This window comes from Canis aureus, chromosome 16 (genome assembly GCF_053574225.1).
Source record: "Canis aureus isolate CA01 chromosome 16, VMU_Caureus_v.1.0, whole genome shotgun sequence".
NCBI lineage: Eukaryota > Metazoa > Chordata > Mammalia > Carnivora > Canidae > Canis > Canis aureus.
This window is the reverse complement of record NC_135626.1, coordinates 42,654,791-42,677,973: the sequence shown is the minus strand read 5'-3', so window position 1 is coordinate 42,677,973 and position 23,183 is coordinate 42,654,791. Positions and strand designations below refer to the sequence as shown.

The 23,183-nt window shown below is 45.3% G+C and overlaps 1 protein-coding gene across 3 annotated transcripts in view; it reads left to right on the top strand.

Annotated features, from left to right (window-relative positions):
- EFTUD2 (elongation factor Tu GTP binding domain containing 2) overlaps nucleotides 1-23,183 on the top strand; it is a 46,572-nt gene that overhangs the window by 22,745 nt on the left and 644 nt on the right. For all 3 annotated transcript variants that reach the window (XM_077853547.1, XM_077853548.1, XM_077853549.1), the window contains exons 10-27: nucleotides 892-1,058; nucleotides 3,693-3,817; nucleotides 8,708-8,771; nucleotides 9,149-9,239; nucleotides 11,862-11,997; nucleotides 13,956-14,083; nucleotides 14,938-15,131; nucleotides 16,514-16,625; nucleotides 17,019-17,159; nucleotides 17,813-17,914; nucleotides 19,092-19,174; nucleotides 20,156-20,242; nucleotides 20,672-20,798; nucleotides 21,000-21,087; nucleotides 21,728-21,846; nucleotides 22,014-22,108; nucleotides 22,609-22,762; nucleotides 22,910-23,017. In XM_077853547.1, coding sequence (XP_077709673.1) covers nucleotides 892-1,058; nucleotides 3,693-3,817; nucleotides 8,708-8,771; nucleotides 9,149-9,239; nucleotides 11,862-11,997; nucleotides 13,956-14,083; nucleotides 14,938-15,131; nucleotides 16,514-16,625; nucleotides 17,019-17,159; nucleotides 17,813-17,914; nucleotides 19,092-19,174; nucleotides 20,156-20,242; nucleotides 20,672-20,798; nucleotides 21,000-21,087; nucleotides 21,728-21,846; nucleotides 22,014-22,108; nucleotides 22,609-22,762; nucleotides 22,910-23,017 — 2,121 coding nt within the window. The remainder of the gene's footprint in view (nucleotides 1-891; nucleotides 1,059-3,692; nucleotides 3,818-8,707; nucleotides 8,772-9,148; nucleotides 9,240-11,861; nucleotides 11,998-13,955; nucleotides 14,084-14,937; nucleotides 15,132-16,513; nucleotides 16,626-17,018; nucleotides 17,160-17,812; nucleotides 17,915-19,091; nucleotides 19,175-20,155; nucleotides 20,243-20,671; nucleotides 20,799-20,999; nucleotides 21,088-21,727; nucleotides 21,847-22,013; nucleotides 22,109-22,608; nucleotides 22,763-22,909; nucleotides 23,018-23,183) is intronic.

Genomic DNA, 23,183 nt, shown 5'->3' with positions numbered 1-23,183 from the left:
GCACCTCAAGTTTTATCCTTCATTGGTCATTCCAGGTTTATTTTTGTAGTAGTTGCAAAAGTTGATTTCTCTAACTCTTATTATTCCTTCTATATTTTTTGGTTGGAATTCTGTTGTAAGGAAGGACTTTCTCTTCTCCCTCGTTTGCTTAGTTCTTATCGGTATGGGTACATGGATTTTTATTTCAGTGGGTTATAATCCATTGCCATCTTTCTGATACTCTAACTACCCCAAGATTTGGTTAAGTAGAGCTCCTTCAGGTTGGCTTCTTTGTCCTTTTGACATGTCCTATCTTTTTTCAAGTACTTCCTTCTCTTACACTCAAAAAAAATGTTCTAGACTCATTTTGTGCATTCTCTGCCCTAATCCTGGAATCAGCTGTTTCTTCAAAGAATTGTGGCTGCTTGTAGTGGGGACTGGTATATAGAAACAAAGGTCAGGATGTATTCACTGCTTTAGGGTCCAATACTTGTAGACCCTTTCACTGAACACAGTACCTACCCCCACATATCTGTAACTATTTCTACACATGTATATGAAACACGATTATCAAGAGTAAAGAACTCATTTGTATGTCAATATTGATATCCACATTTCATTAAGCACCACAGGTGCTTCCTAGCTTTCCTCCACTCCTTCTCTAGAACCGAGAAACCTGGCTCCCAGCATCACCAGTGTGTTTATTCATTTCTCAGTCCTGCCAGGTGCCCTCTTCACATTCCTGAATCACCCTTTGGGCAGAGATACCCTCTGCTTCCACCCAACAATCTCTTTCCCCAGGTCCTCTTTTCCTCATACTTCATATTTTCATATAGTACCCTCTTTGACTTTGCTCTGAACTTTTCTGCCCTTTTTGCTCTGATCACCACCTCTGGGTCTTGTGTCTCTCAGGTAATGCTGAACACTGAGCGGCTGATCAAGCACGCAGTGCAGGAGAGGCTGGCGGTCACTGTGTGCATCAACAAGATTGACCGGCTGATCCTGGAGCTGAAGCTGCCTCCAACTGATGCTTATTACAAGCTGCGTCACATCGTAGATGAGGTCAATGGATTAATAAGGTATAGGACCCCAGGAGTTGATTTCCTGTCCTAAGGAACTCTGTTTTTTACCTTGAACTCCTTTGGAGGGCAAATCTGATTTCCTAGAGTGAGTAATGAGCTTTTTAGACAAGGCTAAGGGTGCTTTCCAGGGCCCTTCAGGCTTTGAGGGGCCTCACTGATCCTGTGCCTTAACCAGCTATGCAACTTAAGACACATCTTCATTTCTGCATTGTTCTAGAATTGTTCTCACTTTCACCTCATACCAAGTTGTGAACCTGGGCAAGCGACTTAAGCTCCTAGAACCTCGGCTTCTGCCTTTGTGAAAAGAGAATATGATTAGATTTGTCTAATGGGTTGTAGCAAGTAATTAGATAGGGGTGCCTGGGTGACTCAGTTGGTTAGTGCCTCCCATTCAGATTGTGATTCCAGGGTCCTGAGATCAAGCCCCACATCTGCTCCCCCTGCTTATACTCTCTGGTGCTCTCATTGTTTCTCTCTCAAATAAATAAAATCTTAAAAAAAAAGAAAAAAGAAGAAAGGAAGGAGGGAAGGAAGGAAAGAAAGGAAGAAAGAGAAAGAAAGAAAGAAAGAAAGAAAGAAAGAAAGAAAGAAAGAAAGAAAGAAAGAAAGAAATTAGATAGATATTTGATATAACATGCTTAGCACAGTGTTTAGCATATAGTACCTGCCTGGTGAATCATGTTAGTTGCTGTTACCTTCTTTTTTTTTTTTTTTTTTTTTTTTTAAGGTTTTTATTTATCTATTCATGAGAGGCACACATAAAGAGAGAGAGAGGCAGAGACACAGGCAGAGGGAGAAGCAGGCTCCATGCAGGGAGCCTGATGTGGGACTCGATCTCGGGTCTCCAGGATCAGGCCCTGGGGTGAAGGCAGTGCTAAAATGCTGAGCCACCTGGGCTGCTCTGCTGTTAACTTCTAAATGCAGACTCAATAATTGAAACTATTGGCTTTTGTTTCTGTGGACATAGCTGCTTTTCAGCAAGATGCATCTTGTGTTTATATTAATAACTTTTAGTGATGACTGGGAGACCTTAGAATACAGTATTAAGATGACTTGGAAGAATAGATTAAATATATCCCAACGACAGTCTTATCTGCAGGCTGACAAATGGACTGGATGACTTCTTGAGGCCCCTCAAAGGGCCACTGAGAGGCTGTCCTATTGAAAGAGCACCTCTCCAGTTAAGGACTGAGGATAGTATCCCCATGGCCAGAGTCAGATTTACCTTCGGGAGCATCCTCAGGGTGTGGCCCTAATTCTTTTTTTTTTTTTTTTTTTTTTTTTTTAGATTTTATTATTTATTTATTCATGACAGACACAGAGAGAGAGAGAGAGGCAGAGACACAGACAGAGGGAGAAGCCGGCTCCATGCAGGGAGCCTGACGTGGGACTAGATCCCGGGTCTCCAGGATCAGGCCCTAGGCCAAAGGTGGCGCTAAACCGCTGGGCCACCGGGGCTGCCCTTGTGGCCCTAATTCTCAACAGCAGTATCCTCTCCCTGGCTCCAGAAGGGCTGACGGTGACTGGAGACTAAAGTAACATCAGGAGCCCCCAAAATGAAATGTTAAACTTTTTTATGTATCTCCTTAGAGTGGGGGATAGGGCTAAATCCTGATCACCAAAATAGGAAGTCAGAACTCAGCCCTAAAACAAGTAGTAGCAACATAAACATATTCTTTAGAAATGTAGGGCAAGGGATCCCTGGGTGGTGCAGTGGTTTGGCGCCTGCCTTTGGCCCAGGGCGTGATCCTGGAGATCTGGGATCGAATCCCACGTCGGGCTCCTGGTGCATGGAGCCTGCTTCTCCCTCTGCCTGTGTCTCTGCCTCTTTCTCTCTCTCTCTCACTGCGTGCCTATCATAAAAAAATAAAAAATTAAAAAATTAAAAAAAAATGTAGGGCAAGTGCTCTGAAAGCTTTAAGAGTTGGAAGTAGTTCTCTCTGGGGAGCATAACTTGAGAGAGAATGGGGTAAGGTAGGGGACTGCTCTTTATAAGCTAATACTTTTACTTCCAAAATAAGAAATTCCGTAAAACAGTCGGTCAGTAAGGCTAAGGTTGTGGATTGGATTCCCGTGTACAACTGATTTTCTTTTAAACATTAGTGAACTTAGTATGCTGTAGTTTTGTGCATGGCTTTTGGAAAAATTTTAACATGAATCTGTATAACGAAACCAAACAAAACAGAATAAAGAAGAAAGCAGTGAGAGTGGGGAGCAAAGTTGCCCTTTTGTTGATTGTCCACTTCTGTGTTTCTGTCTATATTTGTGAAATTGAGATTTCTCTAAAATATACTCTTTCACATTAGATTTCTTTCCTGTGTTCAAAGATCTTTGTCTCTGACCTCCAAGTTTCCCCTTGTCTGTCCGGTGCAATTAACTTGATGGTGTTAGAGGATCCTGCATGAAGTTCCCAGTTCTGGGAAATCAGCTTGTTATTGGGAGTTAGGGGATAGCTCCATCATGTCACTTTCTTGGGCCAGGCTGGTGACAAAATTGTGTCTGATGCGAGCCCCTTCTGAGGACAAGGGCTGTAGAGAAGCCGTGACCCTGAGTCCCTGTCCTTCCCCACTGGTCGTTGTGTCAGTGTTGCTGCACAGCCTGGCTCTGTGCTCACAACTCTCTCTGTTTCAGCATGTATTCCACTGATGAGAATCTGATCCTTTCCCCACTCCTGGGCAACGTCTGCTTCTCCAGCTCCCAGTATAGCATCTGCTTCACGTTGGGTTCCTTTGCCAAGATCTATGCTGACACCTTCGGTAAGCTCTGCCTGGCAGTTCGCCTCCCAGCTTCCCCAGAGTCATATGTGCCTTTCCTGCTGAAGAGTTTAGAAATGGCCAGAGTCCCCTGTTGGGGGAGCATTTTATCAACTGTTACTGTCACAACTATTATTGTCACTCTTTTTGACCCCTAGACCCTTTGTTTTGGCTAAGTAGTTTCTAAAGAACAGAAAAATAAATGTGCCTGCATAAGAAGGGGGTGAAGAGAGAATCATTATAGGAATAAGAATCTCTCCCAATGTGAGAGAGATACCATCCAAAAGGAATGGCCCATGCCCACAAAACCCTCTCAGACCTTTCTGAAAGATACAGTCTCTCACTACTGATGCTTCTAGCTGTCTTTCTGACTGTATCTAGGTACATCAACTTTTGTGGGCCTACTCAAGAGCTCACATTGGATTTGCAGTCCTCTGGGATGCTCAGCTGAATGATTTTACAGTCCTTGGAACCTTGATATTAGAGCCCCGGGACCCACTTCCCCACTCAGGAGACTCTGGCACTCCCACATCCTTGCCTCCCAGTTCCCTCAGATTCTGATAACAACCATGTCCTGAGTGTCCAATGCTGTACCCCCTAAGGGGGTCATTATCACCCCGTCTTGAGAGCTGAGGAGAGGCTCTGTGAAAGGTCTCGCAGCTGACAGGCGCTAGAGCTCCAGTGTTTCTGTTCACCCCACCCAGTTGTCCTTCATCACTCTCTTGTTTGCTTTTGTGAGAAAAATGGGCAAATACAACTTAAAAAAAAAGTACATATTTACTATATTCCCATTGTAGAAAAATAGAAGATATAGTAAAATCTAGTCAAGAAAGCAAAATTCACCCTTAACCTAATTACCATAACTATTGCAAACATTTGTTAGAATTCTTTTTTGTTTAGTATTCTGCATAAATGAGATCACATTTTATAGAGAAAGATATAACAGATATATAACACAAGATAAATTTTCATTCAGAATTGGATTATAAGATTTTGCCTATTTTATTAAAATTCATTTCTAAAAATTATTTTCTAAAGCTGCCTATTGCTCCACTATATAAATGTATTATAATTTAACCATTTTATCATTAGACATATATTTTAGTTGTTTGTAGATGGCTAGCTTATTTATTTATTTATTTATTTACTTACTTATTTTTAAAGATTTTTGTTTATTCATGAGAGACACAGAGAGAGAGAGAGAGAGAGAGAGAGAGAGAGAGAGAGAGAGGCAGAGACACAGGCAGACAGAGAAGCAGGCTCCATGCAGGGAGCCCGATGTGGGACTTGATCCTGGGTCTCCAGGATCACGCCCTGGGCTGAAGGCAGGCGCTAAACCTCTGAGCCACCCAGTCTGCCCAAGATGACTCTTTTAAAAAGGAGAAAGTAGGGATCCCTGGGTGGCGCAGCGGTTTGGCGCGGGCCTTTGGCCCAGGGCGCGATCCTGGAGACCCCAGATCGAATCCCACGTCGGGCTCCCGGTGCATGGAGCCTGCTTCTCCCTCTGCCTATGTCTCTGCCTCTTTCTCTCTCTGTGACTATCATAAACAAATAAAAATTTTAAAAATTAAAAAAAATAAAAATAAAAAATAAAAAGGAGAAAATAAGGCAGCCCTGGTGGCTCACTGGTTCAGTGCCGCCTGCAGCCCAGGGTATGATCCTGGAGTCCCAGGATCGAGTCCCACGTCAGGCTCCCTGCATGGAGCCTGCTTCTCCCTCTGCCTGTGTCTCTGCCTCTCTCTCTCTGTGTCTCTCATAAATAAATAAATAAATAAATAAATAAATAAATAAATAAATAAATAAATAAATAAGTAAATAAGTAAGTAAGTAAGTAAGTAAATAAGTAAATAAGTAAATAAGTAAATAAGTAAGTAAGTAAGTAAATAAAATCTTTAAAAAATAAATAAAAAGGAGAAAATAGATGGACAACAAATGAAACTCATCTGGGCAGGTTTCTGAATGTTTGTTTTTTTTTTTTTTTTTTTTTTTAATTTTTATTTATTTATGATAGTCACAGAGAGAGAGAGAGAGAGGCAGAGACACAGGCAGAGGGAGAAGCAGGCTCCATGCACTGGGAGCCCGACGTGGGATTCGATCCCAGGTCTCCAGGATTGCGCCCTGGGCCAAAGGCAGGCGCCAAACCACTGCGCCACCCAGGGATCCCTGAATGTTTTTTATATCAGCATGTGAAGCAAAACCCAAGAGAGTTTCTGTAACTACAATGTGTTAATGATTCAATTTCTGATTGAAAATGGCCCTAAGCCTCAAGAGTATCACCTATCCTTGGAACCCACTGTCATTTACAAAGGAGCCAGCTATGGGCTCTAACATCATCATGATGAAAGCCATGTATGGGCTTCTAGAAAGTCAGCTTTAAAAGGAATATCAGAGATAATTGAGTCCTTCCCTTCCCTTTCATTTCATATATGGGAAACTATGTCCAGGGTTGCAGAACCTACTGATGGGCTTGGGACTAGAATCTACTTGGGATTTTTTCCATTACATCCTACTGCCACAGTTGATGCCTTGTCCTCTAAACTAAGAATCTGGCAGGGCGTAGGGAACAATCTGTGACTTCTAGGAACTCTGTCCAGGCAGTTGACAGAAACCCACACAGTGATGAACAGTGTCTGGCATCAACTTTGGAAGGAGATGGGGTTTGGTGGACGGGTGGAGAATAGGGAGCTGGGAACTCCAGACTCACAGCGTTGGGCAAGAAGGCACAGAGGCAAGTGGTTTGGACCCATGGCTTGCTTAATAATACTGGACCATTTCACCTAGGAGAAGAGGTGAAATAAAACTGTGGGCAGGCTGAATTGGTATCACATTGAGGAGGGTTTGGAATGCCAGGTTAAGGAATTTTGACTTTATCCTGTTGGCAATTGGGAGCTATTAAAGATAGAGGTGGGCTGTAGGCCACATGGTCTCTGTCACAACTATACAACTACTTAACTTCCCTTATAGAGCACAAAAGCAGTCACAGATGATGTGTAAGTGAATGAATATGACCATGTTCCCATGAAACCTTATTTATGAGCAGCGAAATATGAATTTCACGTGTCCTAAAACACTCTTCTTTTGGTTTAGTCAACCATTGAAACATGCAGACAGAACCTGTGCTTTCCTAGAGGGACAGGCATAGGCCATGAGCTGAATTTAACCATCAGGGACGGTACCTGCATAAGGCTACCCCGCACTTAACCTGAGGCACGGACCCTCCTTACCAAACATGCAGAGGACACTCTGAAGTGGGACGTGGAAGATTTCTTGCACAAATCAGCTGCCTCAACTAATTCTCCTTTCCCAGAAGCTAGACTTTCTGCATGGTGGCCAATCTAAAACTTCCTGACTCTGTATACTTTGGCAACGTTTCCTCCACCCTGTTCCCCCGTTCAAACATCTACCCCAAAAGTCCTCAAAGAAGGATATGGTGCCCCTGGGCAGAACAAAAACCTGTATCCCAAAATGGTTTCCTCCTCTGGCAGCTTCCTCCTCAAGCAAAAGAGACAGGAAATTCATGTCCCAAGGCCACTTAGTATCCTAGTCACAGCCCCTGTAGTGTCCTGGCGTCTGTATGTTTTTTCAGGATCCACTTTCTCTCTCACAACCTGTTTAGGAATGATGTGCATAAAATAAATGAAAAAATGCCATAAAATTATGTTAAAAAAATAAATAAAAACAAAGATTAGGTTGGGCTGATGAGTGCAAAGCTGATGGAAGATAGGCCAGAGAGAGGAGAGGGTGGAGGAAGGAACACCCATTTAGAAATTTTTTGCCAATATTCCGGTACAAAATTGTGAATATTGGATTCCTGTTATCTATGAAATTGGAAAGGAGGAATTGGGTTAGGGAGACATTCACCTGTTCTTTCAGTGGCACACTGGGCCTGGTTCCTGTGAGCACTCCAGCAGCTCAGTCCAGGGAGTATGCTGTACCATATATTAAGTGCAGTAATGGAAGTGTGTAAAAGACATAGCAGTTCAGAGGAGAGAGTTTCACTAATGTGAGAAGGAAGGGAAGAATTTGGTAGTTAACATAGTGAGGAAGAAAAAGATTTTGAGCTTGGACAAGGTGCCAAAGGTAGCCTCACTGAAAGAATAGTCTGAAGGGAAGCATAGCTTTAGGGAAAAGATGATAAATTCCCTTTATACCATCTTGAGTGAGAGAGAACAGTCTGACATCTGGATAGAAATACTCATGAGTTAGTTGGTGATGTCAGTGATCCAATTGACTGTTACAGAAGCCCTTGACTGAGAAGATCTTGAATTTTAAGTCACCATCGCTTAGCTCAGTCTGACCAGAATTAAAGGTTACAATCAAACTAAAAGGATTAATTGGTAAAAGATGAGACAAAGGTTGGCTTTGGTGTTTTCTCTCCAGAGGACTAGATATCTGCCTTCCAGAGGCTGAGGGCTAGTTGGAGCTTTAGCGTGGCACTGCAGCTGGGAGATTGCCCACACTGGAAGCAGATAGCTTCTGTAGATCAGGAAAGAATGAGGGAGCCATTAAGCTCCACTTCTGGAAGGAATGGGGTTTAGGGGCAGACAGAGCATAGCATTTTGGCGATTGAGCCTGCTTTATCGAAGGAAAAAGTATAAACCATTCCCTTGTCCATAGCTCAGTTTTTTGCTCTCTAGACATGTAGTCACCTGGGTGCTCATTTTGGCTCTAGCATAGTCTTGTCAATTTTGGAGTCCTGTCCTTGTCTGTGCCTCAATATTCTTGTCTGCCTGCCTGGGTAGGAGGAAATGTCCGGACCTTGGAAAGGAAGCTGTTAGAATTACTCAGCTGTAAACCACTTATTCACCTGGAACAAACTTTCTTTTTTGTTTGTTTGGAACAAACTTTCAAACAGTACTTAGGTAGATTATAATTGTATCTCTTCTCTTATAGGTGACATTAACTACCAGGAATTTGCTAAAAGACTCTGGGGTGACATTTACTTCAACCCCAAAACGTAAGTAGAAGAGGAAAATGACACTCCAGAGGGGGATCCATTTTCCCAGGAAGTGAGAACCGAGTTCCTAAGGTTAAAACCTACTTTTTTTTTTTTATTAGACGTGAACAGACATCTTTCCTCCTCTAAGTGAATTGGCTTCATGAGCTCCTAGCAGGATGAGGATATTTTTCTTGAGGGCTTCACAGCTTGGCTCGGGCATGCGTGCGAGTCATAGCCATATGTCTTCTCAGGAATCTCTTTGGAAATGTTATGATCATACACACATTCCTTTCCCTTGACCCTACAGATTCAGAACTTAGAAGATTCACCCTTGGGGTCAGTGACACTGCCTTCTCCGTGCTGGGTCACCCATAACTCTTTTTTTTCCTCCTTAGACGAAAGTTCACAAAAAAGGCCCCAACCAGCAGCTCCCAGAGGAGCTTCGTGGAGTTTATCTTGGAGCCCCTTTATAAGATCCTCGCTCAGGTGAGTGTGTCAGGCCTCTTGATTCAGGGCTGCCCTTCTAAGCACAAAGTGGAAAAGCTAGGGAACTCCCACTTCCCTTTCCCCTAAACATGCTCAGTTTTGTATTACTAAGTATGAGGATAGTTGATCACCAGTCTCCTAGATCTAGGACACTATGGTTCTCTAAACACTGTTGAATTCAGAGTGAAGGGGGAAGGTACACAAGATAAAAAAAAGCACTGGAGAAATTTCATGTGAATATTTTGTCTATTCAAAAGAAAATGGGGCAGCCCAGGTGGCTTAGTGGTTTAGCGCCACCTTCAGCCCAGGGTGTGATCCTTGAGACCCGAGATCAAGTCCCATGTTGGGCTCCCTGCATGGAGCCTGCTTCTTCTCTGCCTGTATCTGTGCCTCTCTCTCTCTCTCTCTGTGTCTCTCATGAATAAATAAAATCTTTTAAAAAAGACACTTGAGAACTAATAATTTCAGTTGTGGGAATTTGACTGACAAATATAATTGGGAAAGTCCTCCAGGCTTTACATATATATAATGTGTACGTTAAAGCATTATTTTTATTTTTTTTTTATTTTTTATTTTTTTTAATTTTCTTATTTATTTATGATAGTCACACAGAGAGAGAGAGGCAGAGACACAGGCAGAGGGAGAAGCAGGCTCCATGCACCGGGAGCCCGACGTGGGATTCGATCCCGGGTCTCCAGGATCGCGCCCCGGGCCAAAGGCAGGCGCCAAACCGCTGCGCCACCCAGGGATCCCTAAAGCATTATTTTTAACACAAGGGGGGAAAATTAAAAGTAAGTTACCAATGAGAATCTGATTAAATGAATTAGGCACATTTCAAGTATTTTGCATCCATTAAAAGAATGGCTGTATGAGCTTGCTTTTTTTTTTTTTAAGATTTTATTTATTCATGAAAGACACAGAGAGAGAGAGAGAGAGAGAGAGGCACAGGCAGAGGGAAAAGCAGGCTCCATGCAGGGAGCCCGACGTGGGACCTGATCCCGGTCCCCTAGGATCATGCCCTGGGCCGAAGGCGGCACTAAACTGCTGAGCTACCCGGGCTACCCTGAGCTTGCTTTTAATACTTTTCTGGGCGTGTATGTATATGATGTTTGTCAGATTGAAAAGAATGCATCATGGGCACCTGGCAGGCTCAATTGGTAGAGCAGGTGACTCTATCTCTGGTCATGAGTTTAAGCCCCATGTTGGCATATAGCTTACTTGAAAAAAGAAAAAAGGATGCATCAGACACTGGTGGTAAGGATGTAGTTAATGGGATCCTTGGGTGGCTCAGCGGTTTAGCGCCTGGTTTAGTGCCTGCCTTCGGCCCAGGGCGTGATCCTGAGGCCCCAGGATCGAGTCCCACATCAGGCTTCCTTGCATGGAGCCTGCTTCTCCCTCTGCCTGTGTCTCTGCCTCTCTCTCTCTCTCTCTCTCTCTGTGTCTCTCATGACTTAAAAAAAAAAAATGTAAACATGTGAGATGCTTCAAAGAAAAGAGTATGGCATTGATTGCATTTGCATGAATTTGTGCTACCTTAAAGGCAGCAGCGAAAGGATAACATTGTATGGGAATTTTCAGAGCCTTTTTTTCCACGACAGTTATAAAATATTCAGATGTTTAATAAGCACTGTGCACAGTGGACACACACATATACACAAAATGTGTGTGTTCCAGTTGACAAAAAGGAAAACATAGCAACAAGACAGAAGAGCATGATTAAAATTTATTAGTGCTGAAAAATACGGAGTATCTTGTGTCAGACTGGAATGGATTAATAAAAGAAATTTATAGAATCTGTCTCAGTAGAGACCTTGAGTCTGCTGAGGATGATTTAGCTTGGCCTTGCCCTACCAACAGATGGACTGCCAGGTGACCTTTTTTGGTTCCTTCCAGTGCAGTGATCCTCTAAATCTGAGAAGTCTCTAAAATAGGGAAGAGTAAGGGATTTCCTGACTGGGATGAGATGCTGCTTTTCAGACACCAGGGGGCAGCACTGAAGGTCCATCTGAAAGGGCCAGGCTTATTGGCTGGTGTGGGCATGTATGTATGTATTTATTTATTCATGAGAGAGCCAGAGACACAGGCAGAGGGAGAAGCAGGCTCCATGCAGGGAGCCTGATGCAGGATCCGATACCGGGACCCAATCCATGGACCCCAGGATCACGCCCTGGGCTGAAGGCAGGCACTAAACCACTGAGCCACCCAGGCGTTCCTGGTGTGAGCAAGCCCTTCTCACCTGGGGTTGGTTTGAAGAGTGGGTACCAAAGATTTCCCTGAAACCAAATGGTTGTCCTTGCCAAAAGCTCTTCCTATAGAAGAGAACTTAGTGCAGTGACCCTTCAGATTGCCTTCTGGCCTTCCTTGCCTTCTTTAGCAGGTACCACACTGAGGCTGTCACTACAGCTGATGTGGTTGGGAAGCCTGGGTGGCTCAGCAGCTGAACCTTTGTCTCAGGTCTTGATACCAGGATCCTTGGATCGAGTCCCACATTGGGCTCCCCGCAGGGAGTCTGCTTCTCCCTCTGCCTGTGTTTCTGCCTCTCTCTCTCTCTGTCTCATGAATAAATAAAATCTTTAAAAAAAAAAAAACCTATTACAGCTGATGTATCTGATACCCATACAGGTTGTGGGTGATGTGGACACCAGCCTCCCCAGGACTCTGGACGAGCTTGGCATTCACCTGACCAAGGAGGAGCTGAAGCTAAACATCCGCCCCCTGCTCAGGCTGGTCTGCAAAAAATTCTTTGGAGAGTTCACAGGTAACAAAAGAGCTCATGGCCCCTTCCCATCAACATTATCATGTTCCGCCACATGTATCATGAGAATCTTTTCCTCATCCCACAGTGGTGTTCAGAGATGTGAGGTTATTTCAGATAAACTACAGGCTGGATGTATAGCACCTGGATTTTCTACCTAGCTCTCTTCTTCAGTGGACAGTACCAGGAACTCTGTCTTGGGAAACAGAAGCAATTAAATTTCCTTACCAGGAGGAGCGTGCAAATAAAGGAAATGGGGAAGCAGTATTTTTGCCAGGGAGCAGTCAGAAAAGTAGACTCGTGAGTGATGTGAAATACTGGGGAAAGCACCAAGTTCAGATTTCTCTTTCCCCTGAGCTCCTGTATCCTCTATTTGAGTGGCACGGAAGGCAGGTAATATAGTAAACCAAGCCCTTGGTTGGTTAAGAAAAGATCCAAGTCTTGCCTCTGTAATGGCCCCAACCCTTCCATGTAGTGAGAACCTGGGCCAGCCACCCAATTCTCTGTGACTCGAATATCTCAGCTGTAAAATAAAGGAGGTGTAGAAGGTAACAGCTAAGGTCCCCGTCCCCTCAGCAATCTCTTGATTCTGAGTCTGGTGGGAATTAAGTGTCAGAATCCTCCAAGTGCATAATTCTAGTAGTTTGGGGACATGTGGGTGGCTCAGAGGTTGAGCGTCTGCCTTTGGCTCAGGGTCTGATCCCAGATTGCCGGCATCGAGTCCTGCATCAGGCTTCTTGCATGAAGCCTGCTTCTCCTCCCTCTGCCTGTGTCTCTGCTTCTCTGTCTCTCATGAATAAATAAATAAATAAAATCTATAATAATGATAATAATTATTATTGTAAAAATTACTTTTACTATTATTATCATTATTATTCTAGTAGTAGTACATCCTGGGTGGCCATCAGTCTGACCAGGAGATACCAACTGAAAACAGATCTGCCTTCCCCCAGGTACTAATGGAGGTCATCCTCTCTTGCATGGCTCATTAGCCATTAGAAAAACAGATACAGGGCAGCCCTGGTGGCGCAGCAGTTTGGCGCCACCTGCAGCCTGGGGTGTGATCCTGGAGACCTAGGATCCAGTCCCACGTCGGGCTCCCTGCATGGAGCCTGCTTCTCCCTCTGCCTGTGTCTCTGCCTCTTTCTCTCTGTGTCTCTATGAATAAATAAATAAAATCTTTAAAAAAAAGAGAGAGAGAGAAAGAAAGAAAGAAAGAAAAGAAAGAGAAAGGAAAGAAAAGAAAAGAAAAGAAAAGAAGAAAAAGAAAGAAAGAAAGAAAGAAAGAAAGAAAGAAAGAAAGAAAAGAAAAGAAAAGAAAAGAAGAAAAGAAACAGATACATGTGTAGAATAGAAACGTGTGCAATCTTTCCCAAAGGGAAAGAATCAGTTCAGGGATTGTTCTGAGTAGATCTGAAGAGATGAAATATTTATTTAATTTAGTGTAAGTGCTCATATTCAATAAAAAATCATAGATTCAGGGATCCCTAGGTGGCTCAGCGGTTTAGCACCTGCTTTGGGCCCAGGGCATGATCCTGGAGTCCCGGGATTGAGTCCTGCGTCAGGCTCCCTGCATGGAGCCTGCTTCTCTCTCTGCATGTGTCTCTGCCTCTTTCCCTCTCTCTGTGTGTGTCTCTCATGAATAAATAAATAAAATCTTTTAAAAAAAATAAGATTATAGATTCATAGAGATACTTGAAAATTTTTGTCAGCTGAGTTCCAAGCAACCACTGAGCCCTGCTTCTTGCTCCTCCCTGGCCTCAGTGTGACATCTTTTAGAACATACTCCCAGGAAAGTAAGATAGTACTGCCCTCTGAGCTCATGGTGCTATAACTTGAAGAGCTGAAAATCAGTCTTTTCAGTTTTAGCTTTCTGGAAATCACAAGTAGATCTGTACCTCAAGCCGCTCACTTACTCCTGTGAGAGTGTATAGTAATGGCTTGCTCTTCTCCTTCCACAGGCTTTGTGGACATGTGTGTGCAGCATATCCCCTCTCCAAAGGTGGGCGCCAAGCCCAAGATTGAGCATACCTACACTGGTGGTGTAGATTCTGATCTCGGCGAGGCCATGAGCGACTGTGACCCTGACGTAAGGGAAAGCCCACCATTTCTCTTGATTTTTGTCCCCTCCTGTATGAGTCCCCTGTTTTCTGGTCATAAGAATAATGCCGTCTTTCCATCCTTGCTTTTCACTCACTCCCCATGAGCAACGTCAAACAGACCTGAATTCAAAGCCTGGTGTTACCACTTCTAGTGGTATGATTTGGGGAACATTATTTAATCTTTATAAGAGTCGTGGTCTATAAAATGAGGATTAAAATATGTATGTGGTTGTTATAAGAATTGAATGAGATAGGGAAAGTATTATAGTTGTTCAGCATGGTACCTGAACTAGTAAAGATTCAACAAGTGTAGCTGACCTCGTCAGTCTTGGGCTTTAAAAAACATCTTTCCCAGGGGTACCTGACTGTCTCCATCAGTAGAGCATGATCTCTGAGTCATGAGTTCAAGTCCCACATTGAGCGTTCAGCTTACTTAAAAAATAAAAGTCTTTCCCAGTCATTCCTTAGTCTAGTTTCTCAGCATAAACATACAACCAGTTGAAAATTGTGAGTTATGTTTTCAGAGGGAATGTGAGGCAAGCATGTCTTATAACCTTGTACTGTAATGCAGTGCCAGTCTGGCATCCTAAACCTGCTTTTCTTCGCCATTGCCCACATCTCCCTAGAGAACAGGAAAAGAGGTTTTTTTACTATGCCTGTGACATCTATATACTAAGCAGGGGGTAGGGCATGGCTTGGAATTTCCCAGGAGATTGACGCATCTTCCTCTAGATCTGGGCTTTTCACAGAGCCCATGTCATTGCTGTCAAGGGAGGTGGAGACCATGGCATTTACCCTGGGAATATGTGTGGTTGAGCCTATGCTCTGTCCCCACCTCCAGGGTCCTCTGATGTGCCACACTACCAAGATGTACAGCACAGATGATGGAGTCCAGTTTCATGCCTTTGGCCGGGTACTGAGTGGCACCATCCACGCTGGGCAGCCCGTGAAAGTCCTGGGGGAGAACTACACCCTAGAAGATGAGGAGGACTCCCAGATATGCACTGTGGGCCGTCTTTGGATCTCCGTAGCCAGGTAATGCCAACCATCACCTGTAGAGGTATGCCTTGGCCTTATTACTGGAGCTGCCACAGGAGCTGGGAGAAGTGGTCCTCCCTGGAAGCACAGCAGCTTCATGGCCCCCCCTACAGCAGGAGATCAGCAGGAGATCTCCCTCACATCTGTTGACTTCTACTTCTTACTACCCAGAGTTGCTAGGGCCAAAAGGCAACTACTATTGGGATAATGCCAAGAGCCTTGCCTTCACATTTTGAAGGCTTGTATAAACTTTGTAGCAGGATTTCTATTTTTACTCTTAATCCTCTTCCTCTTCTGTGTTCCTAAGTCATAACCTTTGTGTTTCTTCCCAAACGAAATTGTCTCCCAGCCTCCACTGACTATTCTTTGACCAAGATAGAAGATTTTGCTGGATATCTTGTAGCTTCCCCATCTGCAGAATCAGACTTAGCTTGAACCTCTGGGCTGCTCATGAGTTCATAAGTTTGGCTTCTCAGCCAGCAAGCAGAGTGCAGGAAGTTGTGTTCCTGACGTTGCCTGCTGCACCTGGCCCCCAGCCCCTTCCCCCACTCCAGATTCACCCGTTCCCTAGAAGGCAGAAGATTGATGAGCTAGGACAGTCACAATGTTTTCTGTGATGCTTTTGGCATCTCCTTACATTCTACCCCTTGGGCGCAGTGCCTTGCTTACCACTAGTATCCAACTGGAATTCAGTTTTCCTCTTTGTCCTCTTACAATACCATGCGTTTTTCTGTCATGGGCTAATTAATTAATTTGTATCTCCAGTTGGCCCTTTAATAACACAGGTTTGAACTACATGGGTCCATTTTAATATGTTTGTGAGATTTTTTTTTTTTTCAATAAATACACTATAGTTCTATAAACGTATTTTCTTTATCTTATTATTTACTTAGTATTTTCTCCTTTTAGCTTTCTTTATTGTAAGTATAGAGGGCGCCTGAGTGGCTCAGTTGGTTGAGTGTCTGCCTTTGGTTCAGGTCATGATCTTGGAGCCCCGCGTCGCTTCTTCCTCTCCCTACCCCCTGCTCGTGTACTTTCTTGCCAAATTTCTCTCTTTATGAAAAAAAAAAAAGAATTACAATATAGAATACATATAACACACAGTATGTGTTTATTGTCTGTTATCAGTAAGACTTCCAGCCAACCAGAGACTGTTAGTAGTTAAGTTTTGGGAGGAGTCAGGACATACACATGGAGTTTCAACTGCATGGGGGATCAGCACCCCTAACCTCAGTGTTGTTCAAGGGTCGCCTGTCCACATATATGAGGCTGTATGATTGTTTATGGTATCCTTCCCGTCCTGGAATGTGTCTGTTTGGCTCACCCCTGCTCCTGACTCAGTGCTTTGCACTCTTCATTTTGCTTTTCTGTTGCTCCAGGTACCACATTGAGGTGAACCGTGTTCCTGCTGGCAACTGGGTTCTGATTGAAGGTGTTGATCAACCAATTGTAAAGACAGCAACTATAACTGAACCCCGGGGCAATGAGGAGGTAGATTTTTTAAAAAGGCAACGGGATTAGTTTATTAAGCTAGGATGTCACATAGAGCCACACCACACGTGAGCAACCAGTAGCAGAACTATCAGGGTACTAACCCAGTCATGGCCACTTCCTGGTTCCAGACCTCAGCATGAGCTCAGTGTTCTAGATCCGACTCTGCTCTCTTCTCCCTATACTCTCCCTGGATGCTAGGAATTGGGAGGGGTGGGCCTTTTATCTTTCCCTCTCTCTTTGTTCTGCCAAAATGCATGGGAATAAATGGCTCTTCAGGCTGCCTCTAAGCAGCACTATGGCTCCTGGTTGGGGAATGGTCTGCTCTGACCTCTGCACCTTTGGTGCCTACTCAGGCCAGGTGCCCTCACTCTTTTGCATTTTGAATATCAGGCTCAGATTTTCCGGCCCTTGAAATTCAACACCACATCTGTTATCAAGATTGCTGTGGAACCAGTCAATCCCTCAGAGCTGCCCAAGATGCTGGATGGTCTGCGCAAGGTCAACAAGAGCTATCCATCCCTCACCACGAAGGTATGCGCAGGACCTGCAGGAGCTACCAAGCCCCAGGGCCTGTGGGTCTGTGCTGCCCACTGCTTCATGTCCACCAGGTGTCTCTGATCTGCTGCTTCTGACAGCCTATGTCAGGAGCAGGTATTCCTGTCTAGTACTATCATTTGAAAGCAGGACATGTTTGGGGGGATGGGGCACAGTGAAGGTACACATGGGTGTGTTCATATTCCCTAGTATCTTTCAATGTGAAAGAGATGTGTTTTGGAGAATACACTTCGAATTGATTTCCCAGAAATTATAGAGGGAAAAGTGAATCATTCTGATCCTTCTACATTCTTGAGCCATCTAGCATACTTTTCAGAGTAGTTGGCCTGGGCTAAAGGGTCAACTTACATCCATAGACATAGGGCAGGGTGTTCCCTAAGGAGTTGTGACGGGAATAAATTGGTGACCTTATGCCTAGTAGCACTATTCTGAATGGTCTACGTGTCTTGAGGTTTAACTCATAAGTCCCTGCTCCCCATTGATCCTTGAAGAAGCTAGAACTGATGTTGAGCAGTGCCTTTCTAATAGTGCATTTGGGCACCGCCTCCTAGGCCCTAGCGTTGATTCTGTTGCTAGTTGTTGCTGGCACAGAGGTCTAGGCCATGACCACCAGGGCTATTGTGTTTCAGGTGGAAGAGTCTGGGGAGCACGTGATTCTGGGTACTGGGGAACTCTACCTAGACTGTGTAATGCACGATTTGCGGAAGATGTACTCAGAGATCGACATCAAGGTAAATCAATGTTTTCCTTTCTTTTCTTTTTTTTTTTTTTTTTAATTTTTATTTATTTATTTATGATAGTCACAGAGAGAGAAAGAGAGGCAGAGACACAGGCACAGGGAGAAGAAGCAGGCCCCATGCACCGGAAGCCCGACGTGGGATTTGACCCCGGGTCTCCAGGATCGCGCCCTGGGCCAAAGGCAGGCGCTAAACCGCTGCGCCACCCAGGGATCCCGATGTTTTCCTTTCTTGAGCTCCTGCCTGTCCAGCAGCTTGACACTCAGCTCCAGACTGATTTTATGAGCAGCCAAACCTTTGATTCCCTTGGAAGACCTGAGGGAAGAGGGGGGCACTAGGGGAGGAGACATGTTTGGGAAAAACATGACCTATTGCTCCCTATATGGGAAGGTGTTTGGGATCTGGTTTGCCCCTTTCTGCAGGGTTATTCTTAAAGTCAAATGTTTCAAGTCAGGGCTCCCAAGCAGAAGTGATTCTCAGTCTTTTGTTAAGAAAACAGTTACATAGTTAACCCATCTCTGGTGATTAGGGCTCAGTGGATGTTTCAGGACGTGAGGACTGGCTCTCGAGCCATGATGTGGCCTCTCAGTTGAAGTGTGCTTTGCATGACTCCTGTCTCCTAATTGGTACACATATCTTCTCCTAGCCCCCATGGAAGTGGGAGTGAGTGCTCTCACATAACTGTCTTAGACACTCCTTCTGATGTGCGGGGGACCAGTGCTCTATGAGATACTGAGTTCCCCAGTAGTGGACCATGTGGGAGCTTCGGGGAGGAGCTGTGCTACCCAGAGCCAGGGGTTGAGAATGGAACAGGGGTCTGCCGGGCAGGCCCTACTGCCAGCTGCAGCAGAGCCATGGGAGGTATTCAGTGAATGGCAGTGGGATGGCTGAACGGATGTTAAAAGAGACCTTCGGGGACTATCATTTAGGGCCAGGTTCGACTCACACTTTGTCTTGACTAAGGAACATAAACTCCATACTCTGCTGCGTTTCTTCAGGCTTCTTAGCACTGGCACAGACTCTTTGCCCACTATTGTACTTGCTGCTGCTGCCGATAAGAGCAGAGAGTTGTTGCAGAGGTAGTGCAAAGGGGAACTCAGGATTCCCGTTGTCAGAAGATTGTCCTTCCGACAAATTTAGACCTTGCCTGACAATTTATTCCATTTCGCAGGTGGCTGACCCTGTTGTCACGTTTTGTGAGACAGTGGTGGAAACTTCTTCCCTCAAGTGCTTTGCTGAAACGCCCAATAAAAAGTGAGCTGTGGGGTCCAAGTGACCCTGGGACTGACGGGACACTCTCCTCCCCACCCCAATCCACCCTGTTCACAAGTGCTTTAGAAATAGAGAGCTCCTAAATCTTGGGATGGAATCTTAGAATGCTTGAGTTTTATGCCAGCGCTCTCATCTTTTAGGCCTGTAGATGTGATGCTGTGGATTCTTTGCCAGAGGTACCCTAAAGATGAGTGTCCTAATTGCCACTTGTTTCTGTATAATATGATCATCTTAAATTTGTTTTAGCAGCTCCACTGGCTTGTTTTGTTTTGTTTTTTTAGATTTTATTTATTTACTCATGAGAGAGAGAGAGAGAGAGAGGTAGAGGGAGGAGAAGGCTCCATGCAGGGAACCCGACATGGGACTCAATCCCGGGTCTCCAGAATCAGGCGCTGAAGACGGCGCTAAACCGCTGGGCCACTGGGGCTGCCCAGCTCCACTTTTTTTTATTGTTTGTTGTTTTTTGTTTTTTAAGATTCTATTTTTATTTATTTTTTTTTTTTTTAATTTTTATTTATTTATGATAGTCACAGAGAGAGAGAGAGGCACAGAGACACAGGCAGAGGGAGAAGCAGGCTCCATGCACCGGGAGCCCGACGTGGGATTCGATCCCGGGTCTCCAGGATCGCGCCCTGGGCCAAAGGCAGGCGCCAAACCGCTGCGCCACCCAGGGATCCCAAGATTCTATTTTTAAATAATCTCTGCACCGAACATGGGGCTCTAATTCATGACCCTTAGATCTAGAGCTGCATGCTCCACTGACTAAGCCAGCCAGGCATCCCCAGACCTCACTTTTTTAAAGAGTGATAGATTCCAATGAAAGAAGACAGAAGATGAACCCTTTTTGCTCTTCTCTGGCCCTCTCACTTTTACTGATAACACTGGTTTGTCGGCCTTTTCTTAGGAATGCCCCTTCTGCCAGTCCTGCTGATCCTCATCATTACCCATTTCCTTTCTGACTAGGAACAAGATTACCATGATTGCAGAGCCTCTTGAGAAGGGCCTTGCCGAGGACATAGAGAATGAGGTGGTCCAGATCACGTGGAACAGGTGAGAGAATGTGGCCCTGGTTCCAAAGCTGAAAGGGGTTGAGGCACCAGGTGCCTGGGTGGCTCAGTTGGTTAAGCATCTCTTTTTGGCTCAGGTCATGATGGTCCTGGGATCAGGTTTCACATCGGCTCTCTGCTCAGTGAGGAGTCTGCTGCCCTTTCCCTCCCCCCACCTCCTGCTTGTGCTCTGGAGCACATGCACATGCTTTCTTGTGTGCGCTCATGCTCTCACTTATTCGCTCTCTCTCACATGCGCAAAAAATAAAATCTTTAAAACAAAAAAAGACCAGCTGCCATAGCCTACTTGTTGAGTCTCTCATACCACCTGTCCTGGGAAGCAAACTGTCCTCCAAGAAGGCAGAATCTGTGACCCCAGCAGGTAATAATCGCAGAGCTACAGGATACCTCCATTTTCTCCTCCTTCCCCCAGGAAGAAATTGGGAGAATTCTTCCAGACCAAGTACGATTGGGATCTGCTGGCTGCACGTTCCATCTGGGCTTTTGGCCCTGATGCCACTGGCCCCAACATCTTGGTAGATGATACCCTGCCCTCTGAGGTACAGCAGAACTGGCGGGAGCCAATGGGGGGTGCTTTCTTTGCTATTGAGTGGAGGAAACTACAAAGTGTACTTCTTTCCCCAAAAGTATGTTGTGGCTTGTCGTGAATCGTCTTACCAGTATATCTACCTTCTCGTCCCTCTAAATTCTGGTTGTTGCCATGATCAGTGTGCTCACACATGCCCTCATGTTCTGTGCAGGTGGACAAGGCTCTTCTCGGCTCAGTGAAGGACAGCATTGTTCAAGGTTTCCAGTGGGGAACCAGGGAGGGGCCCCTCTGTGATGAGTGTAAGTTCCCCTAGCGCCTCTGTGTCCTCAGCTACAGTCTTCTAGGCTCCTTGTGCCTGGGCATATGAGGTGAAATAGGCTCACCTGTGGGCCCTGGCAGGAGAGGCAGCTCAGCACACAAGGCTAGCCTGTGTCCTGGGGCAGCCTCCTCTCTTCTCTCTCCTCTCTCCCTGTCCTAGTACTATTGCTTGGGACATCCTGGATATACAGTTATTTCTAGGCTGACATTTGCTCTTCAGTCCTGAGAAGAAATGTGTTTGAAGAGAAGTATCAGGAGGAAGATGTATTGGAATAGTTTATAGACCAAGATTGGATTTAGTGGGAAGAAATGTGCAATTCCTTGAATTTATTCTCTATCCAGAAATAATTAAATACCTGCATAAAATGCACATAAACTAGGAAAGCTTTATGATGTCTGGGCATGACCTGAAACGAACACAAAGAATGTGTGCTTAACTTCTGTCCTCTGCTTTAGGCCATGGTATCCTATCAAAATACCCATCTGCAGGATGATTTTGTGCCATAGCTTTTGTGGCCTCAAGATAGCTCCCATGCTGCTAGAGGCTCTTTGCTGCTCTGCCCTTGGGCCCTTGACACCTCAATTGCTCCTCACTCAGCAGTTTCCCCATCTCTGTTTCAGTGATTCGAAATGTCAAGTTTAAGATCCTGGATGCAGTGGTTGCCCAAGAGCCCCTGCACCGGGGTGGGGGCCAAATCATCCCCACAGCAAGGAGAGTCGTCTATTCTGCCTTCCTCATGGTGAGTGGGTAGGGCCAGCCTGCTCCAGGAGGGCATTAAGTGCAGGTCCAGGAGGTCCAGGCTTTGGGGGCATCAAGACTACAGTCCCTCCAGCCTTTTCTTTACCCAGGTCCTCAGTCGTCAGCCTTCCCCAAGCTGAGGAAACCTTTCATCTTGCCCCACTGCAGGCCACTCCTCGTCTGATGGAGCCATACTACTTTGTAGAGGTCCAAGCTCCTGCAGATTGTGTCTCTGCTGTGTACACCGTCCTGGCCAGGCGCAGGTGAGCCACCAGCATGGCACGTCAGGGAGGGTGCAGAGAGCAGGAGCCCAGCAAGAGGTAACTGGGTTCCTGTGTGGAAGGAGATGAGCCTTCTACACTATATTTGCTCCTTAAAACCTAGTGAGCTAGTTTTTCAGAGGAAGTAGGAAAGATTTGAGGCAATCCCCAGCTTCACTGCAGATACAAATTTGAGGTTTCCTTCTTGGGCCCTTTCTCCTTAGCCTCTGGGGAAAGTACTGAAGTGTGTCAGTGGGGGGGAATGTCTATAGGACCTTGTCCCATCAGAGTTTCCACTCTTGCCTAGCAGTCACTGCCCCTTTGACTGCCACAGGAAATGATACTGAGGGCCCCAAGCCTTTTCCACCCACTATAGCATGATTGTGGTTATTCTTTCTTTGGTGGTCACTCTGTGTTGTGGTACATTTGGGGCCAGATTCTCTTCTCTGCTTTGGGTCTCTGTAGGACAAGGGACTCAGGTTTTGTTTTTTTTTTTGTCGCAGGGGGCATGTGACTCAGGATGCACCCATCCCAGGCTCCCCTCTCTACACAATCAAAGCTTTCATCCCCGCCATTGACTCTTTTGGCTTTGAGACTGATCTACGGACTCACACCCAAGGGCAGGCCTTTTCGTTATCTGTCTTCCACCATTGGCAGGTGAGAAAATGGTGCAGACTGGCCAAGGTCGCCTCCCACCTGTTCAAGGCCAGCCTCCACTGATCTGTTCCCCTTCCAAGCCCCAAGTGAGATTTCTAGCATCCTAGAGAAGAGCCCTAGACCATCGATAACCACCTTACTTTTTAGATTGTACCTGGTGATCCTCTGGACAAGAGCATTGTCATTCGCCCCCTGGAGCCACAGCCTGCTCCTCACCTGGCCCGGGAATTCATGATCAAAACCCGTCGCAGGAAGGTATGCATCCCTGAGGCCCATGGTCAACCCTCAATCCTAGGGCTCTTGGCAGGAGTTGGATCTCTCTTCATTTCTAACTTTGGGACCTTTCTCCCAAAGACTGAAAGAACTGTTCACTACACCATGCAGAGAGGTGCAAACTTTACAGGCCTCGGGTCACTGGCCT